This window comes from Solea solea, chromosome 8 (genome assembly GCF_958295425.1).
Source record: "Solea solea chromosome 8, fSolSol10.1, whole genome shotgun sequence".
Classification (NCBI taxonomy): Eukaryota; Metazoa; Chordata; class Actinopteri; order Pleuronectiformes; family Soleidae; genus Solea; species Solea solea.
In genome coordinates, this window is record NC_081141.1 from 26,037,944 (window position 1) to 26,062,948 (window position 25,005).

At 39.0% G+C, this 25,005-nt stretch overlaps 1 protein-coding gene across 12 annotated transcripts in view; it reads left to right on the forward strand.

The window, feature by feature from the left end:
* Positions 1-25,005, forward strand: part of trpm3 (transient receptor potential cation channel, subfamily M, member 3) — a 173,749-nt gene that overhangs the window by 19,689 nt on the left and 129,055 nt on the right. For 4 of the 12 annotated variants that reach the window (XM_058635988.1, XM_058635992.1, XM_058635993.1 and 1 more), the window contains exon 1: positions 9,547-10,527. The exons of 6 other annotated variants lie outside the window; for them this stretch is intronic. In XM_058635988.1, the coding sequence (XP_058491971.1) occupies positions 10,438-10,527 (90 nt within the window). In that variant the 5' untranslated portion in view covers positions 9,547-10,437. Of the gene's footprint in view, positions 1-9,546; positions 10,528-25,005 lie in introns of those variants that run through there. 2 more of the 12 variants (XM_058635996.1, XM_058635997.1) reach the window with 1 other exon arrangement.

The window sequence follows — 25,005 nt, forward strand, 5'->3', positions numbered from 1 at the left end:
TTTTCCTCTTACTTTCCATGACTCCAAACTTTCATCATTCAATTTTCAATTCTGTCTTTTTACCCCCCCCCCCCCCCCTTCCTCTTTGCTATTCTTATCTCATTCTCATTTTCTCTTAACTTACTGGCCCTCGCTCTTAAAATTGGCAAGTGTTGCTATCTGCCTCTGCTGCTGTCCTCTTACCTGCCTACCAACCCTGTCCTGTGTGTAACCCTGTTCATGTCACACACTCTTTAAACTTTAAAAATAAGTGAAAGAAAAAGTAAGGGCTGAGATTTTATCTACTGTACTTGTGAGATCAGTGAAACTGCACTGATAAATCCACAGTATCGTCTTTTCTCCAGTGTACCTTGTATGATTTTGGACTGTCCCAGAAGACTCTGAACATTAACATTTGGGTTGACCATCTACTGTACGTTTACTAACTAATTAAATGAAACATGAATATTAGACACATCTTCCATTCATTAACCATTAATTGAAAGAGTTAACAAAAGATACGACATGAATCTTCAACAATAACTTATAGGAACACCCATCTTTTTCTTAGTTGAAAGTTAAATCTAATGATCTTTACATTAATGTCTTTAGTCAAAAACATTGGAGACAATGTATATGTGTGTTCTGCCAACTCTTCTTTGCTTTTTTCTCTGCACACGTAAACGGATCGATTGTCAGAACGTGATCCATCTTCTTCTGCTGCTTACTACTCGCACATGCTAATGACATTCTGTGTGGCTGATGATGACACTGAAGACATGTCTGACTTGCGGTTCATCTGATGACGTAAATGATGACTTGCATAGTATAGCCTTTGATTTCGTAGTTGTATAATAGATATATATATGTGTGTGTATATACTGTATATACCTATGTGTGTATATGTGTATATGTATATATATATATATATATATATATATATATATATATATATACACACACGTCATCCAGTCTTTATGCATCATACCCGATGTCTTAACCAAGTTTATTAGACCCATGTGTCACACAGTGTGGTTTAATGGTCTGAATTGTTATTGCATTTTCCTTGATGACCACACAAAGCTGCTTTACTACAGATTTCACAGCTCAGCTATGTGCAGCACATTTTTCTGCCACACATCTTTTATACCCATTCACACGCTGCAGATATACTTGTCGCAAGCAACCAAGGACACTATGGGCATGTAGACTAACGGAGCCGGCAATTGAACCCATGATCTTCCAGTTGAAAGACGAATCCCTCTACCACTAAAGCTACTTATACCCCGTAATGTGCTTATAACATTGCTAAAATCTGTTGTAGGAATACAGTGCTGTCGTCTCTGAAAGGTTTCACTTGTAATAATTTAAATTCCTGACATTTCAAGTTATGGTAAGACATTAAAACTGACAACAGACAACTTTCATTCTCCCTCGTGGCTCCTGTTTTGTGTTTGTTGTAAAGATGCAACAGTAACGAGGTGCTTTTCTGAGAGCTGGTGTAATAAACACCCCTGGGTGTGTAGACCATCGTGTGAATGCAGTTTCTCAGCAGTGTTATGAATATGGATTAATGAAGTTCTTTAACAACAAAAAAAAAATATCCCCCTATAGCCTTTTCCCTTTATGGGAGAGACTAACACAGCAAAAACAAGGCTTATCGTTTCTCTGTTTTCATGCTGTCACTTTTAATATCATAATGATGAGAGTAAAGTACGGTAATTGTTCCAAAATGTAGGTAAAAATGATGTTTCACATGGTTTTAAAGAAGTGATCAATCTCTTTAATTTATGATGTATTCTGATCCAATTCTAAATAAGACAACAAATAACAGATCTGCATAGAAAAGTAAAAGTGTATATGGAAATCACTATGTTTAGCTGCGACAAAGGACAGTTTAAGTGACTGCCACATTGACAACCGCTGCAAGCCATTATTTTTAATTAGTGGCAGCTCCTCACTTCATTACCTCTGGCATAACTGATAACGCTGCTGTTTGTCAACAGACGTTCTCACCTGCCAATAATGTTTAGCTGAACTGCGAGAGGCCTAAATGTCAGGGCTGGAAAAATGTGGCCCCTGACTCCAGGGGTTGGGAGCGTCACACATTCGAGGTTTTGAGGGACAGGACATTACAGCGCAGTAAGACGACGGCATATAAATACAACTTTGATGGAGTGCATGACAGTGAGTGATGGTGGCTGAGCAAGGAAATGTGGAGAAAATGACAACATCTTGAGAGCCTTATTGTGTGTGTGTGTGTGTGTGTGTGTGTGGTTCCGTACCGCAGGCTAATAATCATTGCTTCTCTCCAGATGGAGGAGTGTACCCAACTCAGCAGAGGTCTTCCTGTTTCCTTAGGGCAAAGAACGTAGGGGGTAGTAGTGTGTGTTTGTGTGTGTGTGAGTGTGTGTCAGAGAGAGAGAGAGGATGTATTGATCTGTCATATACAGCGGAATCTCCAAGGATTGACGATTGAGGGCTGATGGAGGAAGCCAAATTAGATAAAGACTTGTGGCACCATCAATCTACAAAAGACAGTGTTGCTAACACATACCTTTACTGACTTGTATGATTGTAAAAATGGCTTGTTGTCAGTGTGGTGAAAAGTCTTCTGACTTAGTCGTTACTTGGGGTGGGTCAAAATATTAAATTTGTGATATTTCATCATCCTTCCACGTGCAATATGGTAATCGATACGCCAGGGCAAATATCGATGTTTTAACCCTTTATCACCTAAGCCTCAAAATGTCTGTCTGGACTGTTTTTTGCTTATTTTAACCACAAAAGGGCCAGAAAATGTCCTGTGAGTAAGTGCTTTTGTCCATTTATCCAGAATAACTCAATATCTGGCAATTATTTACAGTTTACTGCATGTTAAAATAGTGAAAAAACACTAGTCCTACATGAACACCAGATTTTGCTTGTTAAATTTGAAATTTGAACAGTATAAAACATATTTAAAATAACATTTTTATCTTGAGATTTACAGTATGCCAATATTAGCGGCCTCTATTTTAGGTTCACTTGTTCAACTACTCATTATGACAAAAATCTGGGATTTAAGTGGCTGTGAAAGTGTTATGGTTGTTGGTGCAGATCTACTGGGATTTTCATGAACAAACATCTCTCGGGTTTTCAGAGAATGGTCAGGGTAAAAAAATAAATATCCAGTGAGTTTCTCGTGTGAAAATGACTTGTTGATGCCAGAGGTCAGAAGAGAATGGCCAGACTGACTCAAAACACTCATTACTACAAGGTACGAAGAAAACCATCTTTAGAAAGCACAAGCACAAAACCTTGACCTTTGGTCACTTCTCCATCATGAACATGATGTTTTTCTAGCACAGGATGTGCACTGTATATGTTGTTTGTCATGATTATAAGTTCCACTTGAACACGACAGCAAATGGGCTGATGATCAAAGCATCCTGCTGAAAATGTCTCTTCGGATTGACTTTCAAAGAAACGCCCTTCTTTCTTCTACATGCCATGGACTGGCAAACTGTCAGTCCTATGTCAGCTGAGGTTGGCACCAGCGCCCCCCGTGACCGTGACCCTCCTGTGGAGGATAAAGCGGTAGAAGATGGATGGATGAAAGTGACGGCCCTGTTTTATTTTAATTATCTCACATTTTCTCAGTCAGGCACCTGCAGATACTTTACTCTCTTCTCTCTGTTCCTCCTCTGATTCATGTCAGATTGTTCAGTTCATTTCTTTCTTCTTTTTTTTTGTTGATAATATAGCCGGGTCTTTTAATTGTCCACATATCATAACATGCTTACTCATGTCTTGCCAAGCATTTGGAGGATGTGGCGAGCAGCTTCGCGGTGCGCTCCTGTCATTCTCTTGAATGACAGGTGTAAATGGGCTTCCTTCTCACTCCTGTCACAGCGCTGATAGCGATGTCGCCGTGTCTTCAGTGCAGCAGAGAGATCCCTGCAGATCACCCACTCGCTCCTATTACCCTGACGTGTGTCCTTCCTTATACACACACTCATTCATACTGATGAAGGAATTTACAGTTCCTGCACAGCCAACCACTTGTGACTCGTCGGTCTATAATTCACTGACGTGCACACAGACACACACACACACACACAGACGCATATTCCTACAGTTCCACATGAATCCACATCTACAGACAGAGAGAGAGTGACTACAGTTGGCACGTTAATCATGAGATAAGTGCACGGCCGTGACTGTTCACACTGACAGAACATTATTCCATGATTCTTGTATAACTTGTTCATGTAACAAGCCTCTTTTTTCTGCTTTCATCTGAAAATGTAAAAAAAAAAAAACATTTTGGGAAATTTATTCTTCTGCTTTCACCATCTGACAACATGTTCCCCGCTCTGAGGCACTTGAGTAATTAACACTAAATTGCCTCCCCAGCCAAGTCGAGCTCCCATTGGAAGAAATATATCACTGTGTGAGAGAGAGAGAGAGAGAGTAAGAGAGAGTTAAATCTCATCGTGTCTGGTCTTGTTTTTTGAGTGTTTAATAAATTTCAGCGCCGGGATAATTAGCGTCGCTGAGAAGAGTGAGAGGATAAAAACAAACAAAGGCTCTCTCTTTCTCCCTTTCTGTGTGTGGCTGTAGCAGGCGTGTTCAGCTGATGCTCTCTGGTGGCTGAAGTGTGTAGGTTGCCGTCATGGCAGGAGGACAATGCCGACTTATTCTTAACTCTCCTGACACATTTAGTCACAACAAGTCAGTTCCTGTGGCACTGAAATAACTTTGTGGTGTGATAATTATGCAGAGCTGTGGTTATCATGTGGCTGTTTTGTTTTTTTTTGGCCAGGAGTCACGATTGAGTGTCAGAGCACACTGGGTATTGTGTATTAGAAGGTCGCCATCTAGAGTCGGGATAGAGACAGTGCAGTGTGGTGCACACTCTCTGCCGTAGATGTGTTTGTCAGAGGCATTTCATGAGATGGAGACGTGTGATGTGATGAGGTCAGGGGGCACAGACTAACACCTTCACCACACACGCACATGTACACAAGCTTGTTTTTACATCTCAGTGAGGACACATCATAGATACATGATATGACTTAACCTTAATCATCACAACTAAATGCCTAACCCTGAAACCAGGTCTTAACCCTGAAAATGCTCTTTAAAGCTGTGACAAAATGTCCCCTCAAGGTCAAAATGTCCTCACAAAGATAGTTTGTTGTGTTTTTTTGGACCTCACAATGTTATAAATACACACACAGTCTGGTTGCCATGACTTCGGAGGACATTACATTGCCTTACATTAATTTCCTGGAGACTATTCTATAACCATAACTACTACTGGCCTAACCCTAACTCGTCCGACCCATACAACTGGTCCATTCACCTTAAATTTGGAATGGACAAGTCACACACACACAGGTTCATACAGCTATCCTTTGAAGGACTCACTTTACCTTAACTTTAACCTTGACCTGACAACAATAAACCTTAACCAGTTCCTCAGACATTAGATTCTGCCTTATTAAGACCAAGGTTTTGTTCTCTGTGAGGGCTACTACTCCTGACAAGGTTAGTGTTTATGCCATAAAAGATTCTAAAGGGGTAACAAATACAAAACACACACACACACACATATACACACACAGTAAGGTTGACAGGCAGCTCTCCCAGAGGTCTCAGAGTCCCTCAGGGACCTGGTGGTCAGTGAGGTGGATATTCTTAATGTCAGTCCTTGACTGTCAGGGCCAAACACCCACTAACTGAGAGGGTGACTCGACAGGGCATTTACTTATAGAGACTAAGATACATTTGACTTTACATTGATGTATTATTTAGAACAGCATTGGAGAGGATTGCATCATCCACACCTTTTCACGTTATGTCGTGTTGCATGTCATAAGTATATATATGTGTATTAATGTGTATTGTTTGTTTGTTTGATCTACTGGAGAAAAATACTTTTGTATTTTGCAGGATAATAATTGGCAGCTTGTCTTGCTTTGCTGAGAAAAGTGCTTTAATGACGTGAGAGCAAAATCTTATTGTTTGGATGAAAGCTCTAATATTGGAGCAGTTGTTGTCCGTATCACACTTTTTTACCATTTGTGTGCCTGTAATATAAAAAGTAAAGGGTGGATTTTGATTATATTTTCTGGAGATGTACAGTAGGTTATGGCCCAACAAAGAAATGATTAGATTTGGTTGGTGATCTGGATTCAGAATTTAGTTTTGCATTGTCAAAGTTTATGAGATTGAGGAGGTTTTTGTTTACATTTTCATTATCAAATCAAAAATATGTGGGTATTGCTCAAGTTGACGTATGAATATATATATACAGTATAAATATGCTTTGCATGTAAGACAGGCCACTTCACTTTTACCCAGTATCTGACGTTGATTTTACCTGTTTTTATTGTATGACTTGTATATTTGTGTTGTTTTTATATTTTCTACCGTATTTTATTGTTTGTATTTAGGTCTTTTAGGTCTTATGTTGCTGTTATTTGTCTCTGATGTAGAGAACTTTGTTTCAGCTGTTTTTAAAGTGCTTTATAAATTGGATTGGATTGGATTATCAAATCAAAAAGTTCTCATCCTCGTATTTGAATAGAGAAGTTCATATTTTGATGGTATCTTATGTGCATGTTGTTTTAAGATGAATCCATAAAAATAACTTGAAGGCACACATATTAAATTTTAAGTTGGCTCAAAGCTCAGACAGTGAAACTTTTGAGTGTATCGACACTTTGTGAAATGGAGCAGCCTTTCCACACGTCAACAGAACTTTCTTTTCAAAGGTTTTCTGTCAACATGGAATTGTTTCAAGACAAAAACAAAACAAAATGACTCTAAATGCTGCAGTTTATATGCCAGGCCTGAATGGAATGGAGAAGAAGATTTGGAGCATTAGGTCAGAGAGGTGGGGCTGTGACTGCATTGTTTTCCCAGCGTTGTGTTTCGGTTATATTCACGAAAATTCAAGGGACCTGTTTTGTGTGCATAAAAAGCCAAAGAGATACCAAATTGTGTGGACGGACCTACAGGTATTATGTTATGCCGCCGCATTCATTACGACATTAATCAGAACCATTTACGAAACAATGACGTGTGCAGTGCATCGAAACAGGAGACTTCTTGTTGTAGTTAGATCATCTGCCCAAACATGTCTGATCTGTCACTCAGAGAGCTGTTAATTTGTGTTTTCTCATCTCTTTTGTTTCAACAGGCTTTTGTGTGTTTGAGTTGTGTGTGTGTGTGTGTGAGATTCACTGGAGACGGTCTGAGCAGACACAAAGGCACACTCAATTCAAAAATAAATGTAGACCGCACAATCGAGAATTCAAGTTGGAAAAAAAAGCTGATTGTCTATAATGGGTTGTCATTATTGATATATATTGTAGGGCTCTGTGGATGGTTTGCGTGTGAGTTTATTACATTTATTTACATTCACAACTCCTGGTGTCCCTAGACTGAGAATGATCAATATGCCTTTTAGGATTATCTACACTATAATCTCAGGCTTTTGTTGCCGTAAATGACAATGTGATAATATATATGTATAATGTCAGTGAAAAGTGAGATGAATACATGCACTTGCTGCTGCGAGGTGGCGAAGCAGAAAACTCAAAAGATTTGATCATGTTTTTATAATAGAAAACACTGAAAGTGTCCATGCTGTGGGGTTTATCAGCATCTCCCTGCGCAGTCTCTGTGGAAAAACTGTGATAAGCGTGTGTTCTGAGTTTGTCGCTATCCGGAGCCAGAACAAAACAAAAAAAAAAAGAAGCACTTGAGTGTTACACTTGGTGGGAAGTGTGTGGTGAGTGCCAGTGTTAATTTTACACCCTGACTGACTACATGTTTGGCATTTGGACCAAACATTAAAATATACTAAACTTAAATAACTCATCGTAGACGTACAGGTACAGCATTTGACTGGTGAACGAGGGAAAGAGGGAGGAAAAGGTCTGTTTGGCAGAAGATAATCCTCATATCCAGGTCGTCTCTGGTGACAATTTGTGAGGCAGGTAGTGGTGGTCGTCTGACATCCGGAGATGGTGCATGTTTGGCACAAAGACAGAGATATCAAGTGTGACGTCGGCTGTAGTTGGTGAAGTAACTTACAGTCAACCCAGTGACCAATGGTAAGAGATAGACTGATTAATGAAGTTTATTTGACAAACTTTAGTTCTTTTATGACCTGTTTTATGTATTTAATATTTAGCTTACACATTCTTTTTGTTCAAAATTGACTCAGATTCAGAGATCGGAAATAGTTTCTTTCTTCTTCTTCTTCCTCGCCTTCCTGCTGTCCAGCACTTTCCTTTTTATGAGAATTTAATTTGTTTTTGCAGCGTCCTATTTTTACCGTAGTTGTACCGCAGTGCACACAAACTGCTGATTGGAGAGACAGACCAGAACTAGTCAGCAATTTTGTGCATCATTTACAAACATGATAACAATGAGTCAAGTTTGCAGTATGGATTTAGAGAAACCACAAATTTAAAGGTCCCACATCTGAACTTGCAAAAAGTCACCCAACAGCTCTGAATCCAAAAATGTGGAGAAACAGAGTTCAGAATTCAGTTTGCTGAATTTGAGAATTCCTGAATTACTACTAAAAGATAATCAGTTTTACTGAATTGAAGACATAAATTCCTACATCTATACTCGAAATGGCCAAACAAAAATCCTGAATACAGAAGAAGCAACTGTTTATATGTCTGTGTTGAGATATTTAGTCAATTAATGTTAGTACTTTATGTTGAATACATTAATAAATGCCTCCTGCTGCTAAAAGCTGCTGCTAATTTTATCAGTCAACAAAGAGATATTTACAGTACTGTGCAAAGAGCAGCCTTGTTGTTTTTTTGTCGGTCAAATTCTGTGATCGTTGGCAATGACGTGACTTAAAGTCGGTCTTATATATTAGCAAACTGTCAGTGAGTTTAACTCAAAGCACATGTGTATTTAAAGCTCCAGCACGGCTTGAATAAACCTGGTGTAGTTGACATTTTTCACATCAGATATTTGAAAACACAGGCTTTACAAATTACACCAATTAGAAAACACTTTAACCTGTAGTAGCTGTTCTTCTCTCTCTGAAAAATGTGTTATTATAAAACTGCATGTGTTCCAATAAAGTGATCAAGAAATAATTATACTGTACAGTCACTGGAGCATTGCTAAAACAACAAATCTACTGGTGGCCCAAGATTTTACCGTGTAACTCAAGTAGAGCAACATTCACTTGTTATATATTCAGTCTGAAAGATGCTCTTTTGGGTCTCAAATGAAACGAGACCCAGATACATTGAAAAGCAACGGGAGGCAATAACACATTAATTAATGCGAGTGTGGAACTCTCCAGCTCTTCTGCGTTAAAACCATCTCAGATGTTGTTGATGTTCAGACGGTTAAGTAGGTCGGTTCTCTTCTCCACCACAGAGTCGTTTAATGTGCTTACATCTTCAGGCTCCATCTGAATTCACTCTATAAGACTGAGCTTTCACTTTGCCTCACACAGTTCCCTTTTGACCACCATACAGTGCCTCATCACATCATCTCTTCCCTCCCTCTGCATTCTCTCTCTCTCTCTCTCTCTTTCCTCTCTCTACAGTTTCTTCCCGTGTGCAGGACCAATCTTTTCTCTTGCATCTCTTTCCCATCATTTCAATTTCAGCCTGCTCATCAATTGTTCTCCCCATCCTCTCTCTCTCTCTTCATCTCTCTCTTTCTCTTTCCCTCTCTTCCTTCCACTCTGTCTTTTTTTTTTTTCCTCTCATCTTGGAGACAGTAGTGAGCGTGCAGCCTCAAATCTAAGCTGCTGCCTGTCAGGCTGCTCCGTTTATGCGCTCTGCGCCGCTGCTCTCGTTTTCCTCTCCTCTACCCCTTTTGCGCTATACTGCACCGCACTGCACTACTCCTCTCTCTTCTCCTTCCCTTTCTTCTCCTCTCCACTCCTCTCATCTCACGCTCTCTCCTCCTTCTCCAGTCTCTTTTTCTCTTTCTTTCTTTATTCTCTATACCTGCATCCTTCTCACATCTGCTGAGCAGTCCTGCACTCTACTCGTTGTTTGGGAAAATATTTTTTCACTCTGGGTTTTTTTATTTTTCTATTTTTGCGCCTCCAATCTTTACACTCCAGCTACTAGTGGAGGAGGATTCAGATGCTCCTGGTGCTCCAGGTTTGGGTTTTCCTCCAACTCTTTGGATCTGTGTGGACGTAGTGGAGAAGAGGGCAGGGAGGGAGCAGAAGAGCTGCCCAGGTGAGAGCTGCATCTGCTAGGGGACGTAGAGGCTGGCGACGGCAGTGGTGGCAGTAGCGGTTGATGGTTGTCCATCGAGGGTCATGCCCTGGGACTTGTGTGCTCTGCAGCAGTTGGAGTTGGAGATCCTCTCCCATTTTTGCCCCCTTTTTGGGGCAGCGTTGAATCTGGTGCCGGGAAAAGCTGCCGGGCACCAGTGGCCGCTCAGTGAAGAGTGGGCACCATGAACCAGCTGGACGCACCACGGCCAATCAACTGGACCATCAGAAAACTGTGCCATGCTGCCTTCCTGCCGTCTGTGCGCCTGCTAAAGGTAAAAAAAAAAAAAAAAAACTGGCACAAGAAAGTGAGAATGAACTAAAAAAGAATAGATGTCCAGGGAGATGTGTCATGAAATATGTCATGCAGCACCACTGCATCAGTATCCTGCTGCATTCTGAAGGAAGATTAATAGAGGTGAGGGGACACAAAATGAACGCTGGAGAAGCTGCTGTGCCACATCTCTGGCTTCACTCAGCATTAGTGGATGCACAAAATGAAGTTGAAACTGATCTTTGTAGCAAATCTGGCAGCTTAAAACAAACTAACTGAGATGAGATGGGATCCTTTAAAGGTCTGAAAGTGTGTGCATGAGCAAAGAGCAGAGGATGAACATGTAGATGGGGGGGAAATTGGGAGCACAGTGGCAAGAGAGATGCGCAGAGACAACAACAGATGGAAAGAAATTATAGCCCAGATTATAGAAGGAAATACATTTACACAAAGCGCGAAGGTCGAAATGTGAAATTTAAAAAGTTAAAGTAAGACATGTGAAAACAAGATAGTGAAAGAAAGAGGCATAGAAAGCATATACTGTAAAGGGGAGAGAGGATTTGTCAGCAGATGTGAAGAGGAGACATGCTAGATTGAAAATGACGGACAGGAAAGAGGGGATTAAGGAACAGCGAGGGATGTGCAACACCAAGTCCTGGTGGACAGGTGTTCAAACACATCCACAGATGAACCAAAAAGAAGAGCCTGGTGTTAACAGTTAACCAGGTTGGGCTGACAAACCAAACCCTTTTCACCTCATCACCTGGACAGATGTGTGCACCATGATGTACTGGCTTTAGAATCATGAATGTGTGTAAATGTCTACTATGAATGCAGAGATTCTTCCTGTTTCCAGTTTTTGTTGCCTGCAACCTCATCTTTATTCATTCATGTGCTTTTATAAGCCAGTTATAGCCACAGAGGGAGGGAGGGCTATTGTCGGAGGTCTCCAATGCTTTTTTTCTTCTTCTTCTTCATCTTCTTCTTCTCCTCCTCTTTCACTCTGCTTTGATGCAGGTTTATCAAAGTGTCTCACACAACAGTGTCGCTGTGATGTTGAACCACACAGCCACAGTGCCTGGGCTCATATGTCAGACATTTGCATTTGTATAGCCGGTCTAAATGGATATCCCTATTATGAGGTTTGTGTGTGAGAGTGTGAGTGTGTGTGTGTGTACTTGTATCTGTTGCCATTTTAGAACCATTTCTGCCATAAACAGTAATCTCGTCGGGTCCGATAATCCTCCTGGAGCCCTGGAACCTTGTCCTAATGAGGTAGAACCTCATTTCTGAGGAACTGGTTCTTAGGGCTAAGATTTGAATTGTGGTTATGGTTATGTGAGGTATGAGGCTTTGCTCGGGCTGTCCGTCCAAATGAATGGATCAATGCAGTGTCTTAAGAAGAACGTCTGCGCAAACCTGTGTGTGTGATTCAGGACAATGCACATGCTTTTACTGGAGGATGCAGTTTTGTTCGTGTCATCTCTGTGCATTTGTGTGTTTATAGCTCTCAAACTGCTGTAAACATGATAGAATGTATTCCATTTACCATTTCTATTCTAACTCTGAGTGGGTTTATTGGGGGGGAAACAGCTTCTGTGAAGACTTGGAAAAGTCAAGTGTTGTTACACAAATTAGATTTATTTAAATACTTTTTTCTCCCTAAGCTGGATCCCCTGAGCATTAAGACTTGAATGTGTGATGTTGTTAAATCAGAGCTTTTTTAGATTTGCATTGACTTTGTTTACATGGATACCAAATAATCAGATTATTTAATGTATTCATAGTAGGATGTGATGTTTACATGAGATGCTAAAATATTATAACTTACATTTACGTGTTTCACTGCTGTGAAAACATATGCATGACTACATAATGTGACTGAGTTTGCAGTACTCCTCATACCTTGTTTGGATGAAGGTAATCAGAAAATGCTGATTATATGGCTGTGTTTTATTCAGATTGGGGATGGCACGACACATCGCACATAACAATTAAAAACATTCACATTTCTGGTGAATTTACATCAACAGGACAGTCATAAATTGTTTATATTTCATCACTAGGTCAACATACAGCCCTAGTGGTTTGCCCTGGTGATACAGGGGGAGCCTGTATATTTCCAGTCACTCCAGGATCCCAAAATGTTCCCAAAGTGTCTGTATTTGTGCAAATTTTCTGAGAAGTGATGGATACATATCAAATGATGGTGGAGTATGGACACAGGGCTCTGTCCTGTCCAAATTTAAAAAATGGTTAAATGTAATAATGTAATGTAATGTCTCCTCAAGGTGGCGCTGCTCAAATGAATGAGGGGAAACTTGGGTCATATAGACTTTATGACCTTTGCTCTCTAAATTTGGAATAAATAGAGTAATCGTGCACTTTTAACTTTTCACGTTAACATTTTGTTTTCTTCAGTAAGACAAATATCATGATGTATCGCTATTTGATTCTTTGCAATATATTAATTATCACAGAATAATTGTATTGTGATATTATTGGTATCTGTATCGGTATTTGTATCACGTGATTCCCGCTTCTAGTTACAATGCTGCATCTTCCCATAAGCTCATTATAAATACACCACAAAACAAGTTGTATTTATTTAGGACTCGACTCCCAGCTGTTTAAAGTGTGTTTAAAAAAAGAAAACCATATAATGAGAGTGTGCTATAAAGTAGAAAAAGTATACTGCTGAACATGTAGCTTTGCCTGTGGATGGACGTGGATCATACGTCCTGAAGCTGCTTATCTGTATGTGAATCTCCCTCAGGAGATATCAGGCTGTCAGTGGGAAATTAACTTAATAGGCCTGTTATTATTATAGGAAATCTCTGCATGACTAGCACTTTCCTCCCGTGTCCCTCTAACTTATCACCTGCCCACTGCTACCACACTGCACACTTACTTGCTTGTGTGTGCATTTGAGTGTGACAACAATTTGTAGGCTGACTGACACAGATGTTTGCCGTCTTCCCTGGGCAGGAAAATATGTCCACCAGCTTGTGTTTATATATATATATATATTATTTTTTTATATTAAAATACATATAGTAATATTTGTGCGTAGGCGTGTGTCTGTGCCTGCCTGTGCACATGTTTCTTCATGAGTATGTGCATTTATGATGCAGCGCCACAGGCACAGTTGACGTTGCTGTGCACTGCAAACATCCATGTGTGAGCAGTTGATTTGAACCCTTCGGTGGAAAAAGACAAACAATGCATTTGATTAAAACGAAAACTGTTATCTGTGATATTAAATTAAAGGTACAGTGTGTCGACTGCAACTGAACGTCCCTCATCTCACCCTTCCCTTACTAGTGTGTTGTTAAATCTACTGTGTGTAGCCTTCAGTTAGCATTAGAACTCAAAAGATGATTATTTTGTCCATGGTGGGCTACTGTAGAAACATGATGGTCCATAATAAAAGGCCCATTCTTCTATTTATTAACTAGTTATTTCTTCCTTAAAGTTAAACATTTAGACTCTGGATCTTTAAGATTTTAAAGTGAAATAGCACTTTGAATTTTTACAATTAGTGGTCCACACAAACAGCAATTTAATTGTTTCTTTGATATTTTATTGTTGTATATTCTTTTAAAAAAAGAATAATACAAACATGCTGGACACAATTTACTGTATCTTAAAGTTGTTGAATGTCTATTTTGTGAGTCTGCTTTGTTGTTTCTAGATTGACTTGGTTGCAATAAACAACTTCACCCCTAGATGACACTAATTCCTACACACTGGCCGGGCTGTCAGATTTTCCACAAATCTAATTTATAGTGACACATAATTAATTTTGTAGACTTGCATCTCCAAGTTGCTGTTGCTGCCACACCTGCAGCTGACATGTTATGTGATGTGATAGGAAACCTTACGTGCGCCCTCTGCTGGAATCTAAGGAATCTAAATCTCTTAATTAGGCAGCCTGTATTTCAAGTTCAACTAATTTGAAACAAAGTTGAATTGTTGTTTTGATGGTGTCTTGTGGTTGAATTCCATCACATTTAAGATCTATTACACATTTAATATCAAACTGAAGCTGACGTAGACAAATCAAACTATAATCACTATATCAATATTGAGTGAAGCACCTCATGATGCGTATTTATTAGTCTCCCTCAGTCTACAGTCTGTTTATTTGTGCTCTGTGAAGAATCGCTAAGGCCACCACTATACAATACAATAAAGTCATGAAGCGACTAGTGATGTAATACAATAAAACCCACCCACACTGAGATGCAGTGTAATTCTGCAATATGTGTCATAGTGTACAAGAACTGGAACTGTGTGATTTACTAGTTTGCATCTTATTATTTCTGCTAAAGAGGGTTATGTTTTTGGTGGCATCTCTCTATTTGTTTATTTGCGAGCGGCATAACTCAAAAAGTAAATAATGAAATTTGATGAAATTATCTGGAGATTTTTAGTACAGTAGGTTTCACCTCAAGGAAAAAATGATTAGATTTTGGTGCTGATACAGATCTGGATTCAGGATTGCTCAGTTTATTAGTTTATGTTACTTTGTAGTTTGGTGAAAATCAGAGTTTATTTACACTTTGAGTGAAAGTGAGTGGCCTTCTGTAGTGCAGCAACTTTTATATGCTCTTCCCTCCTAAAGCGTGTTTCACAAACAAGGAAAAACCAAAAAAAAGGACTGGTGGCTCTGACAAAAAAGTAAAAATAAAACCTTTGCCTTAAAGCAGTCCTTCTGTTCTTTTCTCTGCCTCCAATTACACTTTCACAACACCCCACTCATGTAACAGTTACACAGTTTAAAGCTGCAGAGGACGAACAGTGAAGGTGCTGTGAAATGTGTTGTGTGCACTGCCAGCAGAAGGATGTGCTTTCTTTAAACTTCAGTTTGTACTGTTTCTAAACTTTAACATCACAGCTTTTTTCTTTTTGTTGCTTAGTGCGCACATCTGCCAAACTGTCACTTGAAGAACTCGTTGTTGGTCAAGTTGGTAAACGTTTTGTTGAGCAGCGGTTCAGTAGATCATGTATGGAAATAGATTTGTGTCAATATTTTCAAACAACACTTTTCATGAAGTAAACAGCACTTAAGAAGCAAATAAAATGTCAGTAGCAAATCACCAGGCAGCTTCTTAAGGCCCGCCCACAAACAAAAAACTGAGGCGCAAAGAACAAATCAGGGAGTGCAAAGAACAAGTGAGTGAGGGAGTGAAAAGAAGAAAGGGAGTGTGAATAACAAATCAGGGAACACCGAGAACAAGTGTGGGAGCGCAAAAACAAGTGTATTTTCAAGCAATAAAATACAATATTTTTGAATGATTAAATCGATATTTTATTTGCTTGTTTGCTTTATAAAAAGTGTTGGAAAATATTAACACAAATCTAATTCCATAATCGTGTAACTCGTCCAGAGGGTTTCATGAAACTTTACAAAACTAAAAGAAAAGTTTTGCACACACTTTTGAGTTTGGTCACATGTCTGAATAATAAACACAAAGAGCCTCTGCAGATAAACATGGCTTTTTCAAGACAAATAGTGTAGTTTTAATGAGTAAAAATCCTTTTGTCCATCTCGCCATCCCTAATAAATGTAGTTGACCGTATTTTTCCTGTCAAGTGAAACAAAATATAAATTAGTTTGAGCTGAAAATATCCCCAAAAACACTTGCTAGGCCTATCAGAGCAGCAGCAGCAGCCTCACGTTCTGACTGTTATAAATGATCCCAAAACTGACGATAAATCAAGTTTGTGCTGACACGACTTTTCACCAAGTAATTAAATTCATTAAAACAACTTACCACTGACCTTTAAAAATGGCAAGCAATTGGTCAAGTACTACCTGACAGAAGAGTAATGCCCCCATTAGACTCGAGGAACTGGGTGTTTTCCAAAGTAGGACAAGAGCAAGGAAAACCTGGAGTTCACCGGAAAACAATCCAGACCAAAGTTTTGCAGGGTTTTTAGTTTATTGCTCCTTTGAAACCGTGTGCTCCTTTTTATCTGGACCGTTCAGAAAAAGTGTTTCCTTCAGTGCAGCAAGTAGAAAGAGATAAGAATAAAGAGAGACAACAGCTGTGAAAAACCATAAACACCTCATAAAATCGCTGTCAGAGCTTGTGCCTTGTTCCTAAAATAATTCCGAATATTAACAGGTGAGATTTGTTTTTAAATAAACCGAGGATCAAGCGTGGGAGAGAATTAGAAATAGAAAAATCAATCATGTACCTTTTGGTTTTTTTGTCTGTCTTTTGCCCCAGATCTTACTTTTTGATCATCACACCACACTTGAGTTGTCTTAACTGTCTCCTCTTGTCAGTTTCAAAAAAGACTTTCATCTCACATATTTTTTACCCTGTGAGAAAATGAATGCAGGTAATGGCACACGACTGGCGTGTGGGGGCAGTAATTCAGTCCCGTCTTTTCTCTGTCATGTCTGTGTGTCTATGTCTGTGTTCTCCTTTTCTCCTCTTCCTTTTATCCCATTGCCTCCTGTTATCATCAAGCATTGATGACACTCAGTCTTATGCAAAATACATGCTGCTGCTGCTGCTGCTGCTGCTAAAAAATAAATACATCACTCTGTAACGCTAAAAATACATTTGTGTTATATAAAAAGACATACTGTTGCAGGGCTCATCGTGTAGTTAAGCTGTGCTTTGGACGATAACAGTCTAGTTTGATGATATTTTTACACTCGCAATGTACAGCTCCCTGTAAACTACTGGAATTCCTGTTTAGAGCCATGCTTTAATGACTATATACAAGGATTTCTGAATCACTTTGTTAGAATAAATCTAGGAAAAATGTATGCAGTATTTAAAAAAACAGAACATTTTCAGTGAAAGAGTATTTAGTTTGTGCTTCTCTTACACATGAAAAATAGCTGGACCCTGACCCCTTTAAAGTGCGATGTTCAGAGATTGTGGGTTCCTGGCTCCACTGCTCTACTCTCTATGCCGATGTGTCCTTGGACAAGACATGGGTCTACTACTACTAATCTCAGTGGTCATCGAAACTAGAAAAGTGCTACATAAATATAGACCTTTTACCATTTAATGGCGTCAAACTCTAAATAATGGCATTGGTAACATCTGTATTTGTCCAATTTCATGCTTTATTTGAGCGTTTTTTAAGCATTACATGCAAACATGGCACAGGATTAATTAATTGAAAGCTTGTTAATATAAGACCATGAATTCATTTAAAACACCAACAATCACAAACATTCACAGTTTTGCATCAGCAGGGCCCCGCTTAAAGGGCCCTTTTTTATACCATTAATAGATGCAGTATGCAGTAAAAAGACACACAGAATCTCAAGAAAAAAGATTGTGTTGGCACAAACTAAGATAAAATCCTGCAGCTCCATGTTTCTAATAATCCAAAGTCTTAAATGTGTATTTGCTTTTAGCGACTAAAGAGTGTAATAGGTTTCCTCGCTGTAATCACTGGTTCTGTTCAGTTTGATAAAATACTACAATAAAACATCGCATCACTGCTTTAAAATGGTGCTTGGATATAATGTGGTTGTTTGGTTTAGTTTTAAATCAGGGTCAAGCTGAATGTTTGCATAAGATTGCACAAATTTGCGGTTTGATTAGTTTGATAATGACATTCTCACACTTGTGTGTTTGTGTGTATTTAAGCAGAATTGTGCAGTGTAAGAACAACCAGTATTGATCTTGTAATGTCAGTAATTAAAAAGTGTAGCAACAGCGTTTTTATTTATTTACCTGCAGAAGAAATTACAACAAACAGCAAGGTCAAAAACAACAAGTGTGATTCCATCAGCCTTGTTTTATGTGTATTTTAAATTTGAGAATATAAACCTTGAAACACCGCATAAGATTTTTACTCTTGAGGATGGTGAAAAAGCCTCCACATCTTTTGCATTTTTCTGCAAAAGAAACATGATGGAAATGGAATAAAAGTGGAGGAATTCGTGGACTGAGATGGAAACCATGACATTCCTTGAGTGCAAGAAACTAATGGCACACTAACAATAGATGGATGCAGAAACCTTGTATCAGCGAAGGCTGCAACTATATTATGTGCTATATAATGTGCCATCCCTTGGTTATTTTTCTTGTTGATTTGGGTTTTTTTGGTCCATGAAATACAAATGATGGAAAATGTAAATGATTCGTCAATAACGGTGAATAACTGTTAGTTAATTTAGTAATCGCCTAATAATCATCCGTCTTCTTTGGTGACCAGGATTCGTTCCAATATTGTGCATCCCAACATAATTCTTACACAGAAAAATGTGGTTAAATTTGCCCTTCACTTTAATGGGAAACAAATGACACATTTACACACGCGTCCCCGCTCTTCTTCTTCGTCTCCGGTGCATGAACAGACCTCAGACTGACAGAACGACTCGCAGTTAACTCACAAACGCCGCCTTCATGAGTTTTCATTTTAAACATTATCTCGCTAATGAGCCAAAACAAGAACATTAGCTGCAAATTAGCGCATCCTTCCTTTCCTTTATTTGAGCAACACACACGACAACAAAGACGTGGTGAATTTCCCCCGTTTGGCACACGTCCCGTCGCGCGACATCACGGCGTGCGGAGACGAGCCGCTCGCAGATGTGACCGTCACAGAACGAGCAAATGTTTTCAGCAAAGTAAATGTTTTCATGTGTTGTTTTGTTTTAAATGAATACATTTTAGTTTTTGTTTTTCCAAATTCAAATGAATCGCTGCTGAATCATTTATGAGAATCAGTGCTGAAAGGACCCGCTGTTTCTGGTTAAACGTATAATTTGGCAAAAGCTCTGTTTTTTTTTTTTGTACTGTGGTAAAACTCCACAATTCACAGCTTCAGTCTTTTGTCAGAGACTCGGCATCCTTGACCCCGAGCGGTGGAGTAATGCACTCAGAACACAGGACCTTTCACCTTCACACTGTCAGAGGGAATTGTGAGTGGGTGATGATGGGCTGTTTAATAATAGATATGAGCAGTAAGTCACGGATTCCTCCTCATGCACTCTGTGAACTCTATACAATTTACTGGCATCGTGACGCTGACGCGGTTAGTGAGTAAATTTATAGCCGGCATTTATGACCGTTGCCAGGGTTACACGTTTGTGTGTGTTTGTATACTCTGTAGCTAAAAGTAAAAGGTGCCGCAATTTTTCTTGGAACCTGCGTTTGATTTCTGTTGCACAACATAAGCTTTGAAGTATTTCACCATCGCCGCTCCTCACCGGCGTGATGACTTCACCTGACGTGAACTCAGAGCATCAAACATGAAACCTGGGGCTCTAATGTTTTTGAAAGGAATATGAAAGTCTGGCTTTTGGTGGCCGAGATATAATGCCACAGTTTAGAATGCAGTGACATCTAATGGTTAGACTGCAAAGTGCACACCTAACTTTTCCCAAAGGCGTAAGGAAACTACGGTGACCAAAGCTTATCAGAAAGGGTGTAAACTTTGAATGTTGACTGAATGTTTAAGTTTATGGACAGGAAGGAATACAGTACTTTTCATTTTATGAGCCTTTTTTTGATTGGCAAAAAAGAGACCTCACAAAAAAACTAAAAGGTTTCTATTTTTAAGTAATTACACATTCATATAAACACACCTATGAGTGTCATATTCAATTTCTGCCAGTAAAGTCTTATAAAATGTTACTCACCGGACCTGAAACAACTTATTTTTACTCTTCAGCGAAGCTAAATTTCCCAAATGACCAACTAACTGTTTTCCGCATGTTTAAACACAGAAGCAGAACAATCTTCACGTAACGAAGTAGCACGGTTCACTCTGTTATTTATTTATTTGGTAGTAATGAGTAACAAAGACAGTTAGACGAAATGTAGTGCAGTAAAAGTTGCTAGAAATGTAAATAATAGAGTAAAGTACTTATTATTGCTTATTTATGTATGCATGGATCTTTGGGGGGTAATTTACAGCTCATCCATACGTCACTATGAATCAATAAATCCACAAATCAATACGTTTCCATTTAATTATTCTCGCGTGTCATTGTCAGCACTGTTAAGATAATGAGAAGGCAGAGAGTGAGGTGTGGGGGCAGGATGGGGGGTGGGGGCAATATTGAAATTTGCATCTCAGCGGGCTAAAATAAGACACTCTCTATAATCAGATCTGTAGCCATATTGTCGCTGAGGCTTGTGTAATCCATTCACGCTGAAGCGCCGCTTCTTCAGAGAGTGTGGTGAGCTGTGAAAAATCAGCACCACGGACAGCGACCGCTCTGAAAAGCTCCGGCTGCATGTGAATAGTCAAATTTGCTTAGGAAAGGATTCTTTAAATGAGTGGCGTGAACTGGAAGTATCTCACTGACAGCTATAATAACAGCTATTAACCCCTAAGGAAAGGAAAGCTTCAGTGCTTCCTTTCCTATCTCCTTTTTTGTGTAGGATACACTGGACCATCCTTTTTTTCTTTTCTTTTTTTTTTTACGAAAGGAAATGAGATAATTCCGCCCCCACTTTCCTGTCCTGTCGTGGCAGCAACATTTAAAGCCATGGCTGCAGCCTGATTATAGTCAGCATATTAACCATAATGAAGACTGTACATATACATGATTGTTTTTTTCCCTAGTGGGATTTGAATAAAATTTAACCCTTGCGGTTAAAGTGCAACAAAATCTTTTAAAAAAGGTTGTTGAACAAGCATTAAAACAAGACGGCGGGTACTGTCATTTTAAAAAACAGCGAAAATATAAAATATTACCTCAGTGAACTTTCTACTTGATTCAAACAATGTCCCAACTTAAAAAACAATTTCCATTAAAAACAAATTCTCCTAAACTACAAATGCAAATGAATCACTAAATCGATTTTTCACCCAGCCCTACTTGAATGTAAAGAAACATTTCTTATGTATAACATTTACGCAATACAATTTAAATTGTATTCATATTATCGTCATCATATATATATATTATAAAAACAATAATAAAGATATTATTTATAGACAGCTTCTGTGTTGTGCTGAAGTGCTGGTATCATGGCCAAACACATGAGGAGAGAACAAAGCATTTTTATAAAATTAGAACTGTTAAAAGAGAACGAAAACAAGTTCTCTGTTGACAGGAAGAGTATTTTATTTTAACGAAAAAAAAAAGTGATGTGAGAGAGAAGTGGAACAGAACGCTCTCACCTCCTCACTGCCCTGCCTGGTGTAATCTCTCCCTGTCTCTTCCCTCTCTATGTTATTCTCCTCTTTGCTTCACTATCCACCACAACACCAGTGTCACTTTGAGTTCCGTCTCAACTCCGTCCCTCACTCGCTCTGTGTTCACCAGACTAAAGCTATCGAGGGAATACGTCAGGGGATACAAGAGAAGCCACTTGACAAATCGTCACTCCTAAAAGTTTAGAGAACATGCGGGGGGAAAAAAAGAGTGTGAGGAAATAATAATTAATAATTCTATTGCAGTCGGACATGAAGCAGTTTTTCCCTCCGTGTTGTTCTTGTAATAATTTGGAGCACGTCGCATGTGGCTGCTGATGTTTTTGAACAGTTGTTCCACTTTTTCTAAATGGCTTCCTGTCCTTGCTCTAAAATAATTCATCTCTCTCTCTCTTCCACCGTCTGTTGTTTGCTCTCTGTGTCTCTCTCTCTCTCTCTGTGTCTCTGACTCTACAGCCATTTAATATTTTCTGCAGCTCACACAATGTGTTTTGAGGTTTTTTTGAGTTAGCGATCTCACTCGGGGTCATTAGCTGTTGTGGAACAACACTTAACACCAAAGAACCCCAAACCACAAATCATCATTCTGCGACATGCATGGACCATAAATCTCTGTATATACTGATAACAAACCCACACTTTATAGGAATTGAAAATGAAAAATACAGTTTAGAGACATTAAATTAGTTTTCGTCAGCCTCTTTTGATGTGTTATCAATGAATTAATGCTGCATCTAATGATTATTTTCAACCCATCCATCTTGTACCGCTTTATCCCCCACATGAAGGTCACGGGGGGTGCTGTGCCAATCTTACCTGTGTCCAATTTACCTAATCCCCATATTGCATGTTTTTGGAAAATCCATGCACACGTGAGGAGAACATGCAAACTCCATGCAGAAAGGCCCTTGTTTCCGACCGGGTCGCAAACCAAGTGTGCTAACCACTACACCAACTGTGTGGCCCATGATAATTTTCATAATCTCTTAATCTGATGATTATTTTTATTCGGTGATTGATTCGTTGCTGCCATAATTTGACGAGAAATTCAAACAACTTTATTGAAATATTGCTTACAAAATGTTTACACTGAGTGAATAATGTGAATGTGAATAAGACCATTGGAAACACATTTACCGTATAAGAATAAAAAAAATTATGACGATTAGACAATCACAAAACGTCCATTTTACATAATTAACTGGTAAATTAGAGGACGAGCATGTGAACTGATGAAGAAAGAATAATATTCTTCTACTTAGTGCAAGACAAACATACAGGGCTGTTAGCGTTTGTCTTTTACGTGTACGTACAGTCAGTTTTTAGAATGATGGATTTATTGTCTGGACTTATTATTATTAGGGACTATATTCTGTCACTGCAGCATTAGACAGAACATAAGAATATATTGTTCATTAAAAGGTAGACGAGAATAAAGTTACTATATGTAAGCATATGACAGTATAAACTGAATGTAATACTGTATAGGTTTGAATGGCTGAATGTAGAAACATTATTTATTTAGGTCAAGTTTGCACCTGCCACTGCTTTTCTCAGTGAACACATTTAGAAACTTTCTTTCATTGAAGAAAATTCCATTAATTTTTGTGACACACCTTAATGGAAACAAGGCAACAGCTGTCTGTGTTGATTCACTGCGCACATGTGTGTGTGTGTCTGGCTCGGAATAATAATAACAGTGAATTCCCTCTCCAGCAAACTGCAGGAAATGGGTAAAGTGTCTGTCTCCACTTCATTCGTGAGGGCTTTTTCCTATCAGCTGAAATTATTCACACATGCAGCACTCGTGCCCACATGCACACACACACACTCACTCACACAAACACACATGTGACTCGTGAATTCCATGAATGTCCTTAAAGATTATCTCTATTAAGCTTCAACTTTTAAATCTGGTGTGGAAAAAAAGCTGGATTTCCTCCCCTGCACTGTAGCTCTGCGCTTCTACTATTCTTAGTCTCCTTTATCTCCTCCCAACCTCTAACCACCTATCACTCAGAATATTGACTCCCTTAAATAGATAACATCTTTAGGTCTCGTTGCTCAGCTACAGGACAGAACCCTGGGGAAGCTTAGCCGCTGCATTTGATGTGTGTGTTTGTGTCTGCATCCATAACCCTGCTTACATCTTCATTTGAAAAGGTTGTAGCATATTTTTATTTCAGTACCTAAAAACATGTTTCATGGGAGTCCGAGCAAGAATTTCTGTCTTCACCACTGACTTAAGCCTGTCCCACACTAGAGGATTTTCAAATCTGACTTGATTTAAAAAAAGTGGTTTTTTTGACCACAGACGCAACTTTGAACTTTGTAACTTTGTAAATTTTAAATATTTTAATCCTAAGAAAGCAGGACCACATAGGGAGGAGATTCCAGGGTTTTGGGATCTCACAGAAAGTTGCATGATTTAACGTGAATTCAGACTAAAAACAGCTGTCGTATGTGCGATGTTTTGTGCTGAGAAATGCAAAAAACTGTGGATGAAGTCATGGCTGAGAAGTCGTAATCAACTAATCTCATTGGTTAGTGTGGGATCCTGCTCACGTCCCAATCGCTGTTCAGTCCTAAATATCAAACTTGTTTAATACTTATGTTAAAATGGTGTGCGTTAATCCCTCACACTACAGGATAATTTGGCCAATCTGTTCAAATCAGCCTATTTGTCGGAAGAACCAGATCGGGACCGAAATCTGGCCAGTTATCCTCTAGTGTGGGGCGGGGCTTAGGTGAAATTGAAAGTGAAAGTAAGTGTGAGAGGAGGTTCTCGGATGTCACTGTTCAGACTCAAATGTAGCCCTGGAGTTTTTAAAACTAGTCATGTCAATAAAATGATATATTGCCCAACGTCACAAACACAGTTCCCCTTGACAGGCTTTACACTCTGTGCCTTAGACTCTCACAACAAGTGAGCAAAACCCTTGTACTGGAGAAAAAAAATAGGAGAAACCTTAAGAAGAGTCACAGATGAGGGATCCCTCTCTGGTGTCAAATATGGAGCCAGGTGTCTTTTAAAACCTCTCCATTTTGGGTCTCAAAAAATAAAGGGATAGTGTGCACAGCAGGTGTATCTGAAGCAGAACTGATGTTCTTTTAGAAAAACAAAATGGAGTCATGTGGATAAAGCCTGTGTGTGTGTGTGTATATATATATGTATATATATATATATATATATGTTTTATATATATATGTATGTATATATATATATATATGTATATATATATACAGTATATAGCACTTTCCCTAGTTTTGATGTCCACTCAAAGCATTTTACACTTTTGCCATTCATGCATTCACACCCTTTCAC